The following is a 17,317-nucleotide window of genomic DNA, read 5'->3' on the forward strand; positions in this document are numbered from 1 at the left end:
CTTCCAGGAAGGTTTTGTCAATTTTCCTTCCAACCATTAGTTCCAGGAGGTTCAGGTTTCTGTGCACACCCACGAACACTGGGTGTTCCTGCCCATTTGGGTCTTCTGCTGCAGGCACTCAGGCCACTGTGGACATTCATCATTGATGCTGCCCTGCATCCACTCCTTTTTCTTCTGCTAACTGTCCCCTAATTTTCTTTTGGAACCACACTTTCCGAACTCTCAGTTTCAGTTTGAGGGGCCCAATGAGAACCAACCCCTGGACTTTTTCCTGGAATATTGAAAAAGAGTTCTTTTTTTCCCCCTCCCCCAAGTTTCCTAAACAGGTGGGATGTAAGCCTGAAGCTTCTGGAGACCGTGTGGAGAGGTCCTGCCTGAGAATGACGCCTACACAGAAGAAAACAGCTGAGAGATGGAGAAATGAGTGACAGCATCTTGGAGAACATCATTTGAGAATTCCCCTGGGTTTAGCTGTCTCTGAAGCAGGTCAACCTTCTTGAACTCTTTGGTTATGTAAGCTAATATGTTATATCAGTCATCATTAATTATCAGTAGGCAGTATTTTGCATAAACTAGTTTGATTCTGTTTGATTCCCCCTAAAAGAGTCCCCACTGTCCTCCCTCCAGGCACTTGGTAGGACTGCTCTGCCCATCCCCTCTGATGTTAGATGTAACTGTGTGGGTTGCTTTGGCCAATGAAATGTTGCCAGAAGAGACCTGTATCACTTCTAGGTAGAAGTTTTAAGAGCCCGTGTTTGGTTTGCCACATCCTCTCGCCCCTGCCTCAGTGAACTTGGAAGCCTGGGTCTAGGTGGATCCCCTGTTAGCTTGGTCCTTGAGTGACCACTGTGAACAGAGATCCCTAATGACCCACCCTGGGTGTATAGCATGAGTGAGAAAGGTGCTTTCTTTGTGTTAAGCCACTGAGATGTAGTTGTTTATTATTATAGACAGAACCTAACCTCTCCTTTCTGAAACAATTCCCCTGGGAAAAAAAAAATGAAGGATGTTTTTCATCAACTCAGCTGTACCTGCAGAGCCAACAGCTAGCCAGCAGGAAGGGCACATCCTAAAGCAGTCAGCTCCTTCCACATTTCGTCTGTGTCCCCCAGGCCTCTAACATCTGACAGGCAATTTCTTAGCAAATTGACTCTATTCGTTTTTCCTAAGATTTGTTATCCTCCCAGAGGGAGGATGATTTTGTTTGGCAGATGGTTAAAGTCAGTCTGGTTGGTATCTGGCCCTCGAATCCTGCCTACAGCATTGGGAGCACGTCCACTTAGGGCAAAAGAGGAGGGGCATCCTGGTCAGATCTTTCTGCCCTGCCTGTGCCACTTAGGGCCACCATGAGAATGATATCATCAAGGAGGGCTGGGGCTTTTGGCATTCAAAATACCTTCAGCTTCTGGTTTAGGGGTGGCCATGTAACATGTCCCTGGAGAGGACGGAGGCAGGACGGTAGTGTGAGGATGAGCCTGGGTTCTATGGTCAGACAGGCCCAAAATTAAGTCCATGCTCCACCTCTTCCTGGCTCTGGACTTTGCGCAAGGTCTGCTTCTCTGAGCCTCTGTTTCCTCAACTGAGAAATGCAGGTTCAATAGTACCCACTTCACTGGGCTGTTTTAGATTATGGACATAAAGTGTGTAGTCCAGGGCCCAGTCCTTGGGGATGCTCAGTAAGTGGTGACCATGGATTCTAGTCTGGACCAGTCCCTTCTTGTCTTCTGTGGACATTGGCTGAGACAATGATTCATGAGAGCCCTTGTAGCTCTAATACCTGTCATATCTTCCCTGTGACTTCAACACTGAGAAAATGTAGATTTTCTAAGTAAGGGGCACTGAGGGTAATTTATAAAAAATCAGATTCTTAAGAAAATTAATATCCATGTCATTCATGTTTTCTCTATAGAACAGATAGGAAAATGTAGCTCTGCTACCAACTGGCTGTTGGGCCTTAGGCAGGCTCCTGTCTCTCTGGCCTCAATTTCCTCATATATGTATAATGGGATTGAACTAGGTGCTATTTGGGTCACTGTTTGCTTTGACTGGTTATTGGTTACATATGGTAATATACAGGGGCCTTTGCCTTCTCTTCCCAACCCCCATCTTTCTTTTTTTTTTTTAATTTATTATTTTTTGGGGGGTACACCAAGTTCAATCATCTGTTTTTATACACTTATCTCCCCCCCCATCTATTCTTATTTTCAACTGTAGGTCTTAGGTTTTGGTATTTACCTCCATGTTTTTAATCATATGCAATTTATCAATATATCAATTTTCTCAAACTTTTTATTTTGAAGTAATTTTAAATTTACTGAAAAGTTGCAAAGACAGCATAGAGAGTTCCTGAGTGTCCGCGCCCAGCTCTATCTCATGTTAACATCTTACATGATCTTGGTACATTTATCAAAACTAAAATTAAAATTAATATTAGTACATTACTATTAACTGAATTACAAACTTTATTTGGAGGTCACCACTTTTTCCACTCATGCTCCAGGATCCACTCCAGGATTCCACGTTGTCCTGAGTCATCATGTCTTAGTCTCCTCTAGTCTGTGATAGTTTCTCAGTCTTTCTTTTGATTTATCAATATTAAGCATTTTCTCCAGACAAGTATAAGAGATGAGTGTTTTTGTCAATTACACGCTCCATTTTCCCTTTCCCATTTTTATCTTATTTTTTGGTGTACTCCATATTCATTGCTTTCATTATTTTTTTTTTTTTTTTTTTTTTTTGGCACATGGGCTTAGTTGCTCCACGGCATGTGGGATCTTCCTGGAGCTGGGATCGAACCCATGACCTCTGCATTGGCAGGCGGATTCTTAACCACTGCGCCACCTAGGAAGCCCGCTTTCATTATTTTTATATAAGTATTGTTACCTGTTGAATTGACTAATGTTTATAATTACACTTCCTCTTACACATAAATTTTTTGTTTATCCTGGAGTTGTTTTCTTCGAAATTGACTAAATGTTCCCACATTCTCCAATAGTTCAGTAAAGGGCTGTCAATTCAACTTTATACATGGTGGATGGATCATGTCACATAATTCATTAGTTTAATTTTTTTCTTGGAACCCCCCTTCTCTCCCCAGACCACTCTAGATAGGGCTGCACAGCTCTTGTCCATCAGCTCCCCTCTGTCGTCATCCTGGGGATTCCCTTCTTGTCTCTTCTTTGTTGCAGTCCCTGTTTTCTCTATTCTTAGATTTTCTGTTTCTTGGTTTATAGTCTCCTGTTGTTAGAGCATGTCCCCTAGTGATTTCAGAGAAAGGATTTATGGGAAGTAATTTTTTGGGACTTTGTATGCTTTAAATTGCCCTTTCTCTACCCTCACACTTGATTTATCAGGATAGACTTCTAGGCATATCCCATCATTGAGACGTTTGGGACCATTCTTGTTCTTGATCCTGTCTTTTTTTTTTTTCCCTCTCCCTCTCTCTCTCTCTCTCTCTCTCTCGATTTTAGAATCCTCTCTATCCCTGGGTTCTGAAATGTCAGGTCCAGTTTATATAATTCAGATGGCTGACTCCACCCTGGATCTAGAGTTTCACATGTGACCCAGCAGGTCCAATTAGTATGGTCCATTAACTTCAGGATGGGCACAGAACCTGACTATCTAATGAGACTCAGGTCTCAGACTTTGGTTGAACTGGTGGGAACACAATCATCTCTCTCTCCCTGGATTTGTACCTGGAAGGGGGCAAGTCCATAGCTACTTAGGATCTCCATGAAAAGAAGGCCTTCCTGAGAGAGAAGCTGTATTTGTTATCTATTTCTATGTAACATATTACCCCAAAACTCAGTGGCTTAAAACAGCAAACATCTACCATCCAGGTGTGGTTTAGCTGGGTGCTTCTTCCTTAAGGTCTCTCAGAAGGCTGCAGTCAGGGTGTTGTCTGGGGCTGCAGTCTCATCTGAAGGCTCAGTGGGAGTGGATCTGGGTCCGTGCTCAACAGTGTGGTTGTCGGCAGGATTCGTTTTCGTATTGTCCTGAGGACCGCAGTTCCTCACTGGCTGTTGGCCTGAGACCTCTTTCTGTTCCTGGCCATGTGAGCTTCTCCTTGGGGCAGCTCACAGCATGGCAGCTGGCTTCCACTGGAATGAGCAAGAGAGAACAAGCAAAACAGAAGCCAGAATCTTTTTGTAATCTACTCTTGGAAATGACATCCCACCACTTTGCCATAATCTAGTCATTATAAGTAAGTCATGAGGTCAAAATTTTACAGGAAAGACCCCACATAAATCTATAGGAGCACCACAGCTTTCAAAATCGTGTCCGGAGAAGCATGTTGACGTCCAGTTAAGTGACTGTTGACAAATTGTTCCCAATAGTAGTGACGGTAGCCTTCATTACGGGCAAATTAGCTACATATGGCCCCCCATTCAGAAAGCTCATCCCTCCTTACAAAAAAAAGACATACGCAGACCTCTTAAATAGATGGCTCAGTGTCCTCAGGACCTCACCTGTTCCCAGACTTCGGTGTGCATTAGAATCAACTGGGACTTGGTAAAGCATGCAGTGTCCCAGGCTGACCCCTCAGATTCTGATTCAGAGGTCTAGGGTGGAATCAAGCAGTCTGCATATTTATAAGGCTCCCAGATGATACTTATGGAGGTGGTTCACGGACCTCACTGAGCAATCACACACCAGGCCACCTGTCCACAAGATTTTAAAGGTAAAGCACCAAGCACATTGCCTGGTACATGGTTTGTACCCAGGAAATAGCACGAGAGGCCTTGTAACTGGTCCCAGACCCACACAAGATCTCTGATTCCCACTCAGTCTTGTGCATTCTCAAGTGTGAGATCAAGACCTCCCTTGCCCATCCCCCAGCCTGCCCACGGGAAAAGAAAAACAACAGCAGCATTTTCATTTTATAAGCACTTGGTTTTATTGCACAGAAGCAATTGAAAGTGGACTCCAGTGGAAAAGTGCGCCCTGGCATGGTTCAGTGGCCAGCGCCCAGCCCCACCTGCTCCAGCTCTTCCAGGATAGAGAGCTTTGGGCAAGGGCTCGACCACTCCTTTGGAAAACAGAAGGCATTCAGGAATAGGTTAAGACATCTCAAGCATAATGTGTTTCTAACTGCTCATTCATTATTGCGGTCATCTGTCAGTTGCACATACAGGAAATAAATGCACTTATTTGAAGAGGAGGGGGGCAGTTTTTATAGTCAAGTGTTTACGTGTGGCATTCGGCATATATCACATTCAGCTACATAAGCTATCATAACATAATTGTCCATCGCCTAGGGAGGGTTTGGGGCGTGGGGCCGGGGTTTGGGAGGACCCTCTCTTGCTAACCTATTGCTAATAGAAATTCCTGTTTGGTGAAGCAGGGCCCATCGTCTAAGCAGAGTTTCTTCTTAAAGAAAAGGGAGGAAAAATGAAAATTCGTCACACCCACCCTTGAGCTCCCAGCCCCTCCTGAGTTTCTTTGGCTGCTCTGCATGGTCCCTTCTCCCCACCTTACTTCTCTCCCTTGGTGGCCTTGTCTTCTGGGGCCTTCTCTGCAGGCCTGCTGTCTTTCTGGTCTGTGCTGGAGGATTTCTCGGCCTTTTCTGCCTTGGCTTTGTCGGGCGTGGAGGCCTCCTTGCTGGGCTCCTCCTTGGCCTCTGCTTTGGGTTTCTCCTCAGGTTTCTTGGCCTCTGTGGCCTTCCCTTCCTTGGCGTCCTTCTTCTCAGGGGCCGCTGGCGTCTCTTCCTTCTTTGGCTTTTCCGGCTCCTTCGCTGCTTTGCTGGGTTCTTTGGCCTTGGCGTCATCTGGTTCCTTCTTGGCCACCTCAGCCTTCTCTTTGGGTCTGGCTTCTTCCTTCCCCTTTGCAGCAGCCTCCTTCTCTGGGGTAGTTGCTTTTTTCTTATCTTCAGCCTCTTCCTTCTTGGCTTCAACTTTGGGTTCTTTGGGTTTTTCCACAGCGGGCTCCTTCTTCTCCTGGACCTCGGCCTTTGGGGCCTCCTTCTTGGGCACCTCATCTTTCTTGCTGTCTTTCTTCTCCTCAGTTTTTGGTGTGGCTGGAGCTTTCTCTTCCTCTGCCTTCTTTGGGGGCTCTTTGGCTTTCACTTCCTCCTTCACAGGGGACTTTGCCTCCTTCTTTGGGACCTCTTTCTCAGGAGCCTTGGCCTCCTCCTTCACAGGAGACTTCACCTTCTCTGGGGATTTGGCCTCCTCTTTGACAGGGCTTTTGGCCTTCTCCAGGGACTTTGCTTCTTCCTTCACAGGAGACTTGGCCTTCTCAGGGGACTTCACCTCAGCTGGGGACTTGACCTCTTCTTTCACAGGGGACTTGGCCTTCTCTGGGGACTTGGCCTCCTCCTTCACAGGGGACTTGGCCTTCTCTGGGGATTTGGCCTCTTCCTTCACTGGGGACTTGGCCTTCTCTGGAGATTTGGCCTCTTCCTTCACTGGGGACTTGGCCTTCTCTGGGGATTTGGCCTCCTCCTTCACGGGGGACTTGGCCTTCTCTGGGGACTTGGCCTCTTCCTTCACGGGGGACTTGGCCTTTTCTGGGGATTTGGCCTCTTCCTTCACGGGGGACTTGGCCTTCTCTGGAGACTTCACCTCCACTGGAGACTTGGCCTTCTCTGGGGATTTGGCCTCTTCCTTCACTGGGGACTTGGCCTTCTCTGGAGATTTGGCCTCTTCCTTCACTGGGGACTTGGCCTTCTCTGGGGATTTGGCCTCCTCCTTCACAGGGGATTTGGCCTTCTCTGGGGACTTGGCCTTCTCTGGGGACTTGGCCTCCTCCTTCACAGGGGATTTGGCCTTCTCTGGGGACTTGGCCTTCTCTGGGGATTTGGCCTCCTCCTTCACAGGGGATTTGACCTTCTCTGGGGACTTGGCCTTCTCTGGGGATTTGGCCTCCTCCTTCACAGGGGACTTGGCCTTCTCTGGGGATTTGGCCTCTTCTTTCACAGGGGATTTGGCCTTCTCTGGGGATTTGGCTTCTTCCTTCACAGGGGACTTGGCCTTCTCTGGGGACTTCACCTCCACTGGGGACTTGGCCTTCTCTGGGGATTTGGCCTCTTCTTTCACAGGGGATTTGGCCTTCTCTGGGGACTTGACCTCCACTGGAGACTTGGCCTTCTCTGGGGACTTGACTTCTGCTGGGGACTTGGCCTTCTCAGGGGACTTGGCCTCAGCTGGTGATTTTGCTTCTTCTTTCATAGGGGACTCAGCCTTTTCTGGGGACTTGGCCTCTGCCTTCACTGGGGACTTGGCCTTGGCAGGTGACTTGGCCTCCTCTTTCTCTGGGGATGCAGCCTCTTCTGCTGGAGGAGATTTTGCTGCTGCTTCTTCTCCTCCTTCCTCGCCCTCAGCCTCCTCCTCTTTGGCCTCTTTTTCTTCTTCTTCAGTCACTTCTTCAGTCAGTTGGACCTCCTCTGTCTGTTCCTCCACAATCACAGTTTCCTTCTCTGCCTTTTCTACCACCTTGATCTTCTCTTCGCTTTTGACTTTTATGTGAGTGGATATGGTGGGGATTTTGGGGAGTGCTTCTGGAAGGGAGAAAGGACTTGGGCCAAAGCCAATCCGACATTCTTCACCCTCCAGGAGTTTTCTGCAGAATAGATAATGGAACACGTTACTACTAACTCAAAGCCAATCAAATGAGTTAGGGGGCTTCCTGAGTTACTCTGAAGGTCCACCGTGTCCAGTGATATGCACTTGGTGGAGGAAGGGATGTGAATAGTTGGCCTTCTGAGACTGGAAAAGGTCACTTAGCAGATCATCCAGGGACCACCCAGAATCCACACTCCAATGGCACTGCTCTTATTTAATGCAGCTAAAGCTGCAATTTATAAAACTTTTTTTTCTCCTGAAAAATGGCCCTCAGAAGAGAACATCTATATTAACAAAATTTACACTTATTGTCCCTCAACTAAAATGTTATTCAAGAGAAAGGTGGAAGTATAGCAAGGACTTCCACATTTATAAGCCTGGGTTTAAGAGGTCTTAGAATGTTCTCACTTAAATTTCAAGGGTCTCCTGTTATCTTATATTCTCATCCTTCGGGTTTTAGGAATATGGTGGGGGCAAAGTTTCCACTCTTTCCTACTCCCTAGATACGTGACCTTAGCTAAGCCACTCAAACACCCCAAGCCTCAGTCTCCTCACTGGTAAAAACAGGGTCATCAAGAGTCCCGACCTCAGAGGGTTGTTTCAGTGAAATAATGAATAAAAAGAACCTGGCAATACCTGCCTCAGAGGAAGTGTGGGGGTTACCCACGCAGGACACTGCTTTGCACATTTAACGGCATACAAATCAGCCGGGGATCCGACTAAAAGGCAGATTGTGATTCAGCAGGTCTGGGGTGCCTTTCTAACCACCTTTCAGATAATGTTGATTGTGCTGGTCCATGGCCCACACTTTGAGTAGCAAGACTAGAGATCAGAGCCAAGATGTGGGAAGTGAAGGGCCATTAGCCAACAGCTAATGGGACAGGTCCTCACGGGGTCAGCCCTGTTCCGTAGCAGGAAACGGCTAAGCTGGGAGGTCTCGTGGCCTTCTCACGGCTGCCATTTACTGAGGGCTTTCTCTGTGGCAGCCCAGTGGCACCTGCATTACCTGGAGTAGCTCAGGAACGGGATTAGCACCCTCTCCCGACAATCCCATGACGTGGATACTGTTATTGTCACCCCTATTTTATTTCCCCGGGAAACAACTGCTCAGAGAGCTAAGACTCTCTAAGAGGTAAAGTTGTAAAGGTCCTTGACAGCTCATGTACCTCCTTTCCCTCCAAGACAGGCCTCTGGCTGGCTGGATTTGGGAAGAAGGTGAGGAGTTTTAACCCTCTGAATCACTGTCAGAATGAAACTAAGTCACTCTCAAGACATTTGTCTCTTGAAAGGTAGAATGGTGGTTGCCAGGGCTGGGGGGAGGGGAGGGAAGGGAGTGGGGAGTTACTGTCTAATGAGCACTGAATTTCAGTTTGGGAAGATGAAAAATGTTCTGGAGATGGGTCATAGTGATGATTGCACAATAATGTAAACATTTTTAATGCCACTAAACTGTATACTTAACAATGGTTAAATGGTGAATTTTATGTTGTATACATTTCACCACAATAAGAAATTTTTTTTTTTTTTTTTGGCTCTAAGACAGGCAGGCTACCTCACTGCGGGGCTTAAAATCCAAGGCTTCTCCTTCTAAGAACCAGCACCCGAAGGCCCCGGCCCCCTCACCTGTAAGCAGCGATCTCAATATCCAGAGCCATCTTGACATTGAGCAGGTCCTGGTACTCTCGGAGCTGGGCTGCCATCTCCCACTTGGTGTTCCTCAGCTCGGCATCCAGCTGCTGGATGGCTTCCTGGGGAGGAAACGTCATAGACCCGTCCCATGCCAGTCAACAGCTGGCCGTCAGCGCCAGAGAAGCTGGGGCGGGCTGTGCAAACCCAGTGCAGTCCTGTCCAGCCAGGCTTGCTGGGGCCAACCCCCACCCTGTGAAAGCTACGGGGCCTCATTCGTGGACATAAAAGCCACCTGGCACAAAAATCCTGCTGTGTGTATAACCTCAGCCTGGGGAGCAGTCTGGAATGAAACACAGCAGACACCAACAATGGTCATCACAGGTCAGTGGGATGATGGGTGGATTTTTACAGATCTTACACTTAGAAAGGGCTCAGTGGGAACAGCGTCCTCTCTGCTTTGACTCCTTATTATTTCCCCAGTGCTCCAAAGTGCCTGCCACACAATAAAGGCTCGAGGGGCATCTGTCGTTGAATACCGAGATGATACACAGAAGCATGCTAAATACGAGCTGAAGCTTCTCCCCTGACCCAAGCCCACTTAGCCACTGCTTGAAGTGAATCATTATGGCTGATTTTTATTGCCTCCTTTTTCTACAATCACCATATATTACTTGTATAATAAGCTCTTTTAAGAGAGACATTTTCTTGTAGCAGTTGTCTTTAATGGGAGGTATCTACCAAGGCCTCCTCCAGGCTAACCTCACTCATAGACACTGGTCATTGTTTACTGAATGCCCACTATGACCAAGACCCTGGTGAGCATGCCCACTCCTCGCATGAAAAGCCTGTCTCTCTCTTTCAGCTTCATAGCTCTGCAAAGGAAGCTTTTTTTTTTTTTTCCATTGCATTGAGGGAATTCAGAGTCAGAGAGGCAGATAACTTTCCTAGGGTCACACAGCTAGAAAGACATACTGGTACCCTGGTATGCCTGACCCCAAGGCCCCTGGTCTTCACTAGGATGACCCCACTCAAAGAGGGGCAATGACTTGTCCGGGGTCACCCAACCAGGTGAGACAGTCTGGCTCTCTACCCCACCCCTGCCCACCTGGTAGGATGCGATGTCGGCCTGATGACGGTCCTCCAGCTCAGAGCGCTGCCTCTCCAGCGAGTCCTTGGTGCTTTTGAGAGTCTCCAGCTCTGTGGTCCTGGCCTGCAGCTGGTGACGGTACTCAGTTATCTCCTCCTGTGCCAAGCGCATGGCGTCTGTGTTCACCTTGGCTGCTTCTGACAGACGGTCCAGCCTCACTGGGGGAGAAGGAGGCAGGGCACAGGGTTAGACACAACTGGATTTGGATTATAGTGCCCAGATCTGGAAGGTGACACACATGGGTTGAGGACCTCCTGAGTGCAGGTGCCATCTTGGAAGCTTAACTCACCCTATCCTTTGTGACAGGCAAATGACGACTGGCCAAGTCCAGTAGGCCAGTTTGAGCAGCAGAACAGGGATTCAAATCTAGTGTCTATCTGTCTCGCCAAACACTGGATCTGGAAATTCTACAGGGCAAAGGAAGCCCACATTTCTGGTCCTCCTGGTTCAGCTCCCCTGCAAGGCCTGGCAGTGCTGGGAATTCAGATGTGAAACCTGGCCCATGCGGCTTAACTCTCAGCTTGTGGTTGAACAAGTTAATGAGTCTGTGACCTTTAGAGGCAGGAGGGTGCTGTGAGCCACCATGTAGCCATTGCCCCTTCCTTGCAGGTTTCTGCTTCGCAGAGCCCAAGGTCACTGCAGAGCCTGGAGCCTGTGTGCCAGCTCCTCTGTCCCTTCCTCCCCCTGGCTGCGCATTGTCTACACAGGAGCCCCTGTGCCAATGGCAGCCACACCCTGGCCCCTGTGAGCAATGGGCTGCGGGTTCCCAGAAGACTTTTTAGGGGCCAGTGGGGGTCTGGAGACTAGTCTGAATTTCCTGAATGTGAACATCCTGAATCCTGAGAGAATGACACTCAGGACTTGAGTCTTGGGAGTCGGGGAGGAAGAAGGGATGCCAACTGGGTGGTCCAGAAGTCCTGGAATGGGTGAAGGGCAAAGCCCAGGAGAGCAGAGAGGTTTGCTTTGGGAGGAGCCTTGCTGCAGAGATGGGGGAGGGGATGGTTCTGCCACTGCAGAGAAGAGGAAGGAGCTGGAAAAGCCATGCATCCGGATCCCAGCTTTTCTGTTTTCTCTGCTAGTACTGGCAAAGCCTTAGAAACCATCCAAGTGGGTGAGGATTCTTACCCACTGTGGATTACAGACTTGTTTGAAAATCACTGAAGCCTCAGTACACTCTCCCAAGAACAATGCAGAAGTTTTACAGACAGTTTTGGGAAGGATCATGGAGCTCCCCATAGTAAGAAGCCCACTTAAGAGACCCCCCTTTCAACCCCAAAATAAACGAAAACCAGAATGAAAGTGTTGGTCAAAGTCATCCTGCACAGCTCCAGAGTTGCTGCAGCTGCAATCTAGCTGACTCAGGGTGGCACGGAGTTGGGGGAGGGAGATGGATTGGGGAGGCTCCCAGCTTGTCTAAAGGGGAGAGAGGACCCACTGGCCACTTCAGCCTCAGACACCAATTGGTTGTTATGATGGTCCCCCTGGGGAGAAAGTTGGGGAGGGAGAATGACCCACCCTTCCCAGCTGTAGTGGGGAGGAGCCTGATAGGTGTCAGGAGAATGGGGTCCCCTGCAGTGCGCAGGAAAGGGGGATGGGCAGCGTTGGACAAGGAAGGAATGTTACTTTGAAGGGCAAAGAGCCCCCCAGCGACTAGAAGCCGGCACCGCTTTGGAGCGGTAGAGGGAACCTGATGAAGAGGGGCCTCACAGTGGGGTTATCTGAACTTGGGAGAAGGAGCAGAGAGGACTCAGAGGTGAAGGACAGATATAAGGACCCTGGAGAAGGCCAAAGGAGAATCTAGAGTTGCGGGGAAGAGGGAGGGGATGTCCCACGAGAGACACAGAGTAAAACTGTTTTTTAACTAAGGGGCATGCACTTCGCAGGAGGAAGCTGAGCGGCGCACCATCCAGCCCAGTCACCTCTATGCAGAGACCCCCCACCGCCCTAGGCCACACCACCCGGCCCCTCGCCGTCCGACCAGCAGAGGGCGCCCACCCCACCGCGACCCCAGCTCGCCTACGAACCTCGGAACCACTCCTCGGACTGGAGCGTGCTCTGCACGGCGTGGCCTTCGAGCTGCGCGCGGATCTCACGCAGCGCCGACGTCACGTCGCACTTGAGGGCGTCGCGCGCCTCGGCCTGAGCCTGCGTCTGCGCGGCGCCGGAGCCCTGGATCTGGCCGAGCAGCTCGCCCACCTCCTCCTGGTGGTGGCGCCGCAAGTAGCCGCACTCCTCCTGCAGGGCTTGCGCCTTCTTCTGCAGCTCGACGCGCGCCGCTTCGGCCTCCTGCGCAAAGCGCGCAAGGGCGCGCGCCGCCGCCTCAGCCTCCTCGCGCTGCCGGGCCTCGTCGTCTAGGCGCTGGCGCACGTGCGCGATGTCCTCCAGCAGGTGCTCTTGCTCCAGGCGCAGCTGTCCGCGCGCCGCGCCCAGGCGCAGCACGGCGCCGCGCATCTCGCGCATCTCGCGCTCGTACAGCTCGCCCATGGCGGCCCTGCCTGCCTGCTGCTGCCGCAGCGCCGCCGCCTCGCCCTCCAGGCTCCGGTTGTGCGCCTCGAGCTGCCGCACCTTGTCGATGTAGCCCGCGAAGCGGTCGTTCAGCACCTGCAGCTGCTCCTTCTCGCTGCGCGCCGCCGCCGCCGCCACCACGCAGCCCTCGGGTCCGTTGCTCAGCGTGTCTAGCGAGTCGGTGCTGGAGGCGGCTCCCGCGCCGCGGAAGCGACTCGGAGAGGCGGACACGGAGCTCACTGATGTCCGCGCCCATGAGTGGAAGCCGCTCGAGGAGCCGGCTGCAGAGCGCGCTCCAGCCGCGCCGCCCTTGCGAGCCAGCGCGTAGTGCAGGCTGCCGCCTCCGTGAAGCGGCGCGAAGGCGCCCAGCAGCGCGTCGGCGCCGCTGAAGCTCATCTTGGCCGGAGCAGGTGCGGCCGCCGGCGGAGCGGGAGCCCGAGGCCGGGATGGGGCGGGAGGCACTGCGGCAGCACCGAGCCTGCCGGCCCTTTTATACAGCCCGGCGGGGTCCAGCCCCTCAGCAGTTGGTGGTGGGGGAGCGGAGGAGGAGGGCCCCGCCCTCTCCGCCTCCTCCCCCCGGCGGCCCTGGGCCGGCCGGCTCCGCCGCAGTGAGAGGGGCGGGGCAGGGTAGCCAAGGAGTGAAGGGGAATATACCACGCAGAGTCAGAGGACCTCCCCACCCCCGCCACCGAGGCCGAGTCAGGCGATAGAGGACTCCCGGAGCGGACCTACGGGGACCCCCTGGGTGCGGGTCGGGAGACCCTGCTACTATGTTCAGAATGAGAGAAGAAGCCCGAAATGGGGGGAGGGCGAGGAGACCAGATGGGAATAGGGGCAGGATGCCGTCTGGATGTAGCGATAAAAGACTCAATAGGAATGAGAAGACTCCCGAATGAGAGGGGGCATAGGATTTTTCCTAATAGTTAAACCTCAGGATAGGGGGTGCAGAGTGTCTGAAGCCGGCCTGGAACAGGGCAGAGAGAAAAGTAATCCTGAACGGAGGCATGGGGGCTGCTACAAAGGGTAGAGATGAAAGATTCCTGAATGGAGGTACACTGTTCCCCTACTAGCTAGAGGGGCCAGCCGGAGAGGGTTCAAGGAACTTTGCAGCCGCCTCCAGAATAGGGGAGGGGGACCTGGATTTGGGGAGGGCGTCAAGGCTGCCCTGTACTGGGGGTGTGGGAGACTGCAGAGGATGGAGAAGGGAAGCCCAGATGGCGGGGAGGGTCACCATGATCTCTGCAGGATGGGAGGCAGGAGACCCTACAACCAGCCCCAGCAAGGAGGACCCTCAGTGACGTGGGCAGAGGGTCCCCTGTAAAGGTAGGGTGTGTGAAGGTCAGAGAACCAAGAGTGCGGGGTGCTGTGGGGAACTGGACATGAAGTTGGGAGAGTTGGCACCTGTGTAGAGTGGGGGGAAGTGACAGGGGTGCTAGGAGTCACTTAGGCCAGGGTCTGCACACTGAGGTCAGCTCCAAGTTGCTGGCAAATGACCTTGGACAAGTTGTGTCCCCCCTCCCCCGCCACTATGTTTTCCCATCTGTACAAAGAAAGGACCTTGCCCTGGGTCAGGCTGCAACTTGAGCAGCTTCTGACTTGGGGGACCTCTGGCAGGATTGGGGAAGGAGAACCCTCCTACTGCCCGTGGATATAGTAGACACTTTCCCACAACTAGGAAGTCCATCTTCCTTCCTCTCCCCTCCCCATCTCCTCAGCTTCAACTTGTCGTCTCTACCCCACACCCACAAGTGGATGCCATGATAGATTTCCCTTCTCACCCCAAGAGAAGTGATGGGATGCTTTCGGGGTACCAGAGTCCCTCACCCCCAGAAGCCCTAATTCAGGTAGAAAAGAGGGCCCTGGTATTTAGAGGGCCCTGCAACTGCTGGTGGTTATTTGGCTTTTTCTTGGGTTTGGCTCTTGTGAAGTACCTTGGGAGGGGGGGCCGTGCTGCGGCTGGTACTTCAGCACCAGGGACAGGGCCTACTACTCTTGTTGGGGAGAAAGGGGTTAATTAGCTTCTGCCTTTCCCTTGAGGGATGGTAGAGGAATGCCATCTCCCCCTTGCCTAATCCCTGTGCTGTGCAGATAGGGAACTGAGGAGGGGTGGGTGAATGATGCAGTGAGATGACACCGGCAACCAGAGACCCAGCCCCTTGACATTCTGCTAGGGATCCGATCCCCTGTTTTCTGTGACATTCTCCCACATACACACCTGGGCTGTCTTCCCCCTCCATTGGGAGCTGAAGGGACACCCCTAGATGCCAGAAGCTAGGAGGGAGCCTTGAGACCCCCCTGGGGAGTCAGTGTAGACGCCCCTCCCAGATCCGAGCCTCCCTCGGGCAATTAACTCCCATTTCATTTTCAGTTTACATGGTTTTCCTTCTGTAGGCTCCCCAGGATGGGGACAAATACCCCCAGGAAAGACTTTTGCCAGTTCTTCTCTCTTTGCTCTCCACATCACTCCCAGACCCCTGGTTCTAAGCAGACCCTCAGAGATGGGGAAGTGATGGTGCTGTCCCTTTAACCACGTTTTACTGGGAGGAGAGTGCGCTGGGGAGGAGGAGGGAGGGGGAAGGGAGTTTCTGGTTTTGCATGGAGAAGCAGAACATGATGAAGCATTTTTCCCCTGTTTAAAGATCCAGCCATGCTCCAGTTTGCAGGGGGCAGAAGGGCAAGTTTGCAGTTGGTGCTGAGAGGATGGAGGTGAGTGTCTGGTCTGAGGCTTCTGAGAATGGCATTTGAGGGGCTTGAAGAGGGCTCCCATGCTCTCACATGACTCCCCATTTACTTGTCATTCTGCTTGGAATCTTGCCATTAGAGCCCTGCTCCTGTGGGTCTTTTCAGTCATCTGCATAATGCAGATGCATCCTCTGGGTGTGGGGAGGCTGATAAGCAGCTGACTGCAAGGGGGAGTGGTAGCAGGGGCCGAGGAAAAGAGGGGAGGGGCCAAGATGGATTCTGTCAAGGCTGGGGGGCCACAACCATGGGATTCTAAGCAAGAAATCCCAAGCATGATTCATGTGGCTGGAAAAAAATGACATGGAGGTGAGAGTCCTGGGGTCAGTCCCCTCAAAAGGCCCTTCAAGCTCACCTCCAGGAAGCCATCCCTTTTACCCCCACATGTAGTCAGTTATCCCCTCCATGGTCCCCAGTGCTAATCCACCACCTCACACTTACCACTCTGAATTGTCATTGGGTCGATGGATGGATGGATGAATAAGTCCCATTAGTTCTCCAGCCAAACTTGTAGTCTAGAGGGGACTAAAAATGATTCTGCCCTGAGTCCTTGAGTCTCAAATCACTTTCATCTTCCTGCTCTCGATTCTTACCATCTGAAAGGGAGTAGAACAGCATTTTCATTCATTCATTCATTCATTTGTTCGTTTACTAAGTGCCTACTGTGTGATAGGCATACACAAAACACTGAGGTTCAGAACCCCATAGACCTCTAAAATTGTTTCTTTGGGACAAGGGTTCTCAAGTCCTTCCCAAATCCCAGTGCAGCATTTTGTATTTCCCAGGCCACCTTCTTGAGGATGATAAGTGTTCCTCCGAAAAGGAGAGGAAAAGAGGAGTTTCACAGCTAAAGGAATTAAACAGGGCTCTTGGGGCAATTCTTGGAGCCTGGACGTGGTGATGAACATAGGGAATCTCCCACAGGTGCTGAGTTCCCCAAATTTGTTTGATCACAGGCCCTTCTTGTCCCCAGGTGTTGTCCACAGGCCACACTGCAGGACCCACTCAGATATGGGCTTCAGCCTCTGTTCCCCCTGGGCTGCCATCTGGGCTCCTGTGTACCCCCAAGGTTAGTGCTCTTCAGGAACAGGGCTGCAGTGTGAAGGGTAAAGCAGTATAGCTGTCGGTGAACATCAGCTAAGCATTGCTGCCACTCACTTCATTCATTCATTCATTCAGCATCTACAGGATTAGACCCTGTGGTGAGCACTGGGGACTCTGAAGAATGAGACCTGCATAAGGGGGAATCCCCTGGTGTGTACAGCAGAGAGAACGCAGCCACCACTTTCTCCTTGGTACCTCCTCAAACCTGGCAAGGATTGTTGTCCCTGTTATCTAGATGAGTAAACGAAGGCCACAGTAAGGTAGTGAGTTGCCTGAATTGACCCAGTGACAGGGTCTCAAATCATCCAGACCTAAGCTGGTGCTGTACACAGAGGGTGGAAACACATTTCTCTGGCACGGCAGGGGCCCAGATGGCCTGCGGTAGGAGGAATGAGAGGCCCCAGAAAGGGAACAGGCAGCTGGCTGGCATTGGGGTCTGGCCTGTGACAGATCACCCAGCTGAGAGTCCCTGTGATCTGTGACCCAATGTCAGCACATCCTTTACATGGGAGCTCCCAGCCCGGGCATCCTGCACCACTGTCACCACTCTGTGACCGCTGTTTGGGGATGCATTTGCTAACCTCATTCTCTTCCTGCTTTATTTCCCTCCATAGAACTTGACCTTTTCTAA

The 17,317-nt window shown here is 51.4% G+C and overlaps 1 protein-coding gene across 1 annotated transcript; it reads right to left on the reverse strand.

The window, feature by feature from the left end:
• Window positions 1-4,895: 4,895 nt before the first annotated feature.
• Window positions 4,896-13,239, reverse strand: NEFH (neurofilament heavy chain). The gene is made up of 6 exons (XM_057746362.1): window positions 12,363-13,239; window positions 10,297-10,496; window positions 9,186-9,310; window positions 7,104-7,560; window positions 6,270-7,067; window positions 4,896-6,167 (listed from the first exon to the last, which is right to left on the reverse strand). Exons 1-6 carry the CDS (start codon window positions 13,237-13,239, stop codon window positions 5,475-5,477), a joined length of 3,150 nt encoding a protein of 1,049 aa, XP_057602345.1. The 3' UTR covers window positions 4,896-5,474.
• Window positions 13,240-17,317: the final 4,078 nt, after the last annotated feature.

This window comes from Hippopotamus amphibius, chromosome 8 (genome assembly GCF_030028045.1).
Source record: "Hippopotamus amphibius kiboko isolate mHipAmp2 chromosome 8, mHipAmp2.hap2, whole genome shotgun sequence".
Taxonomy (NCBI): domain Eukaryota; kingdom Metazoa; phylum Chordata; class Mammalia; order Artiodactyla; family Hippopotamidae; genus Hippopotamus; species Hippopotamus amphibius.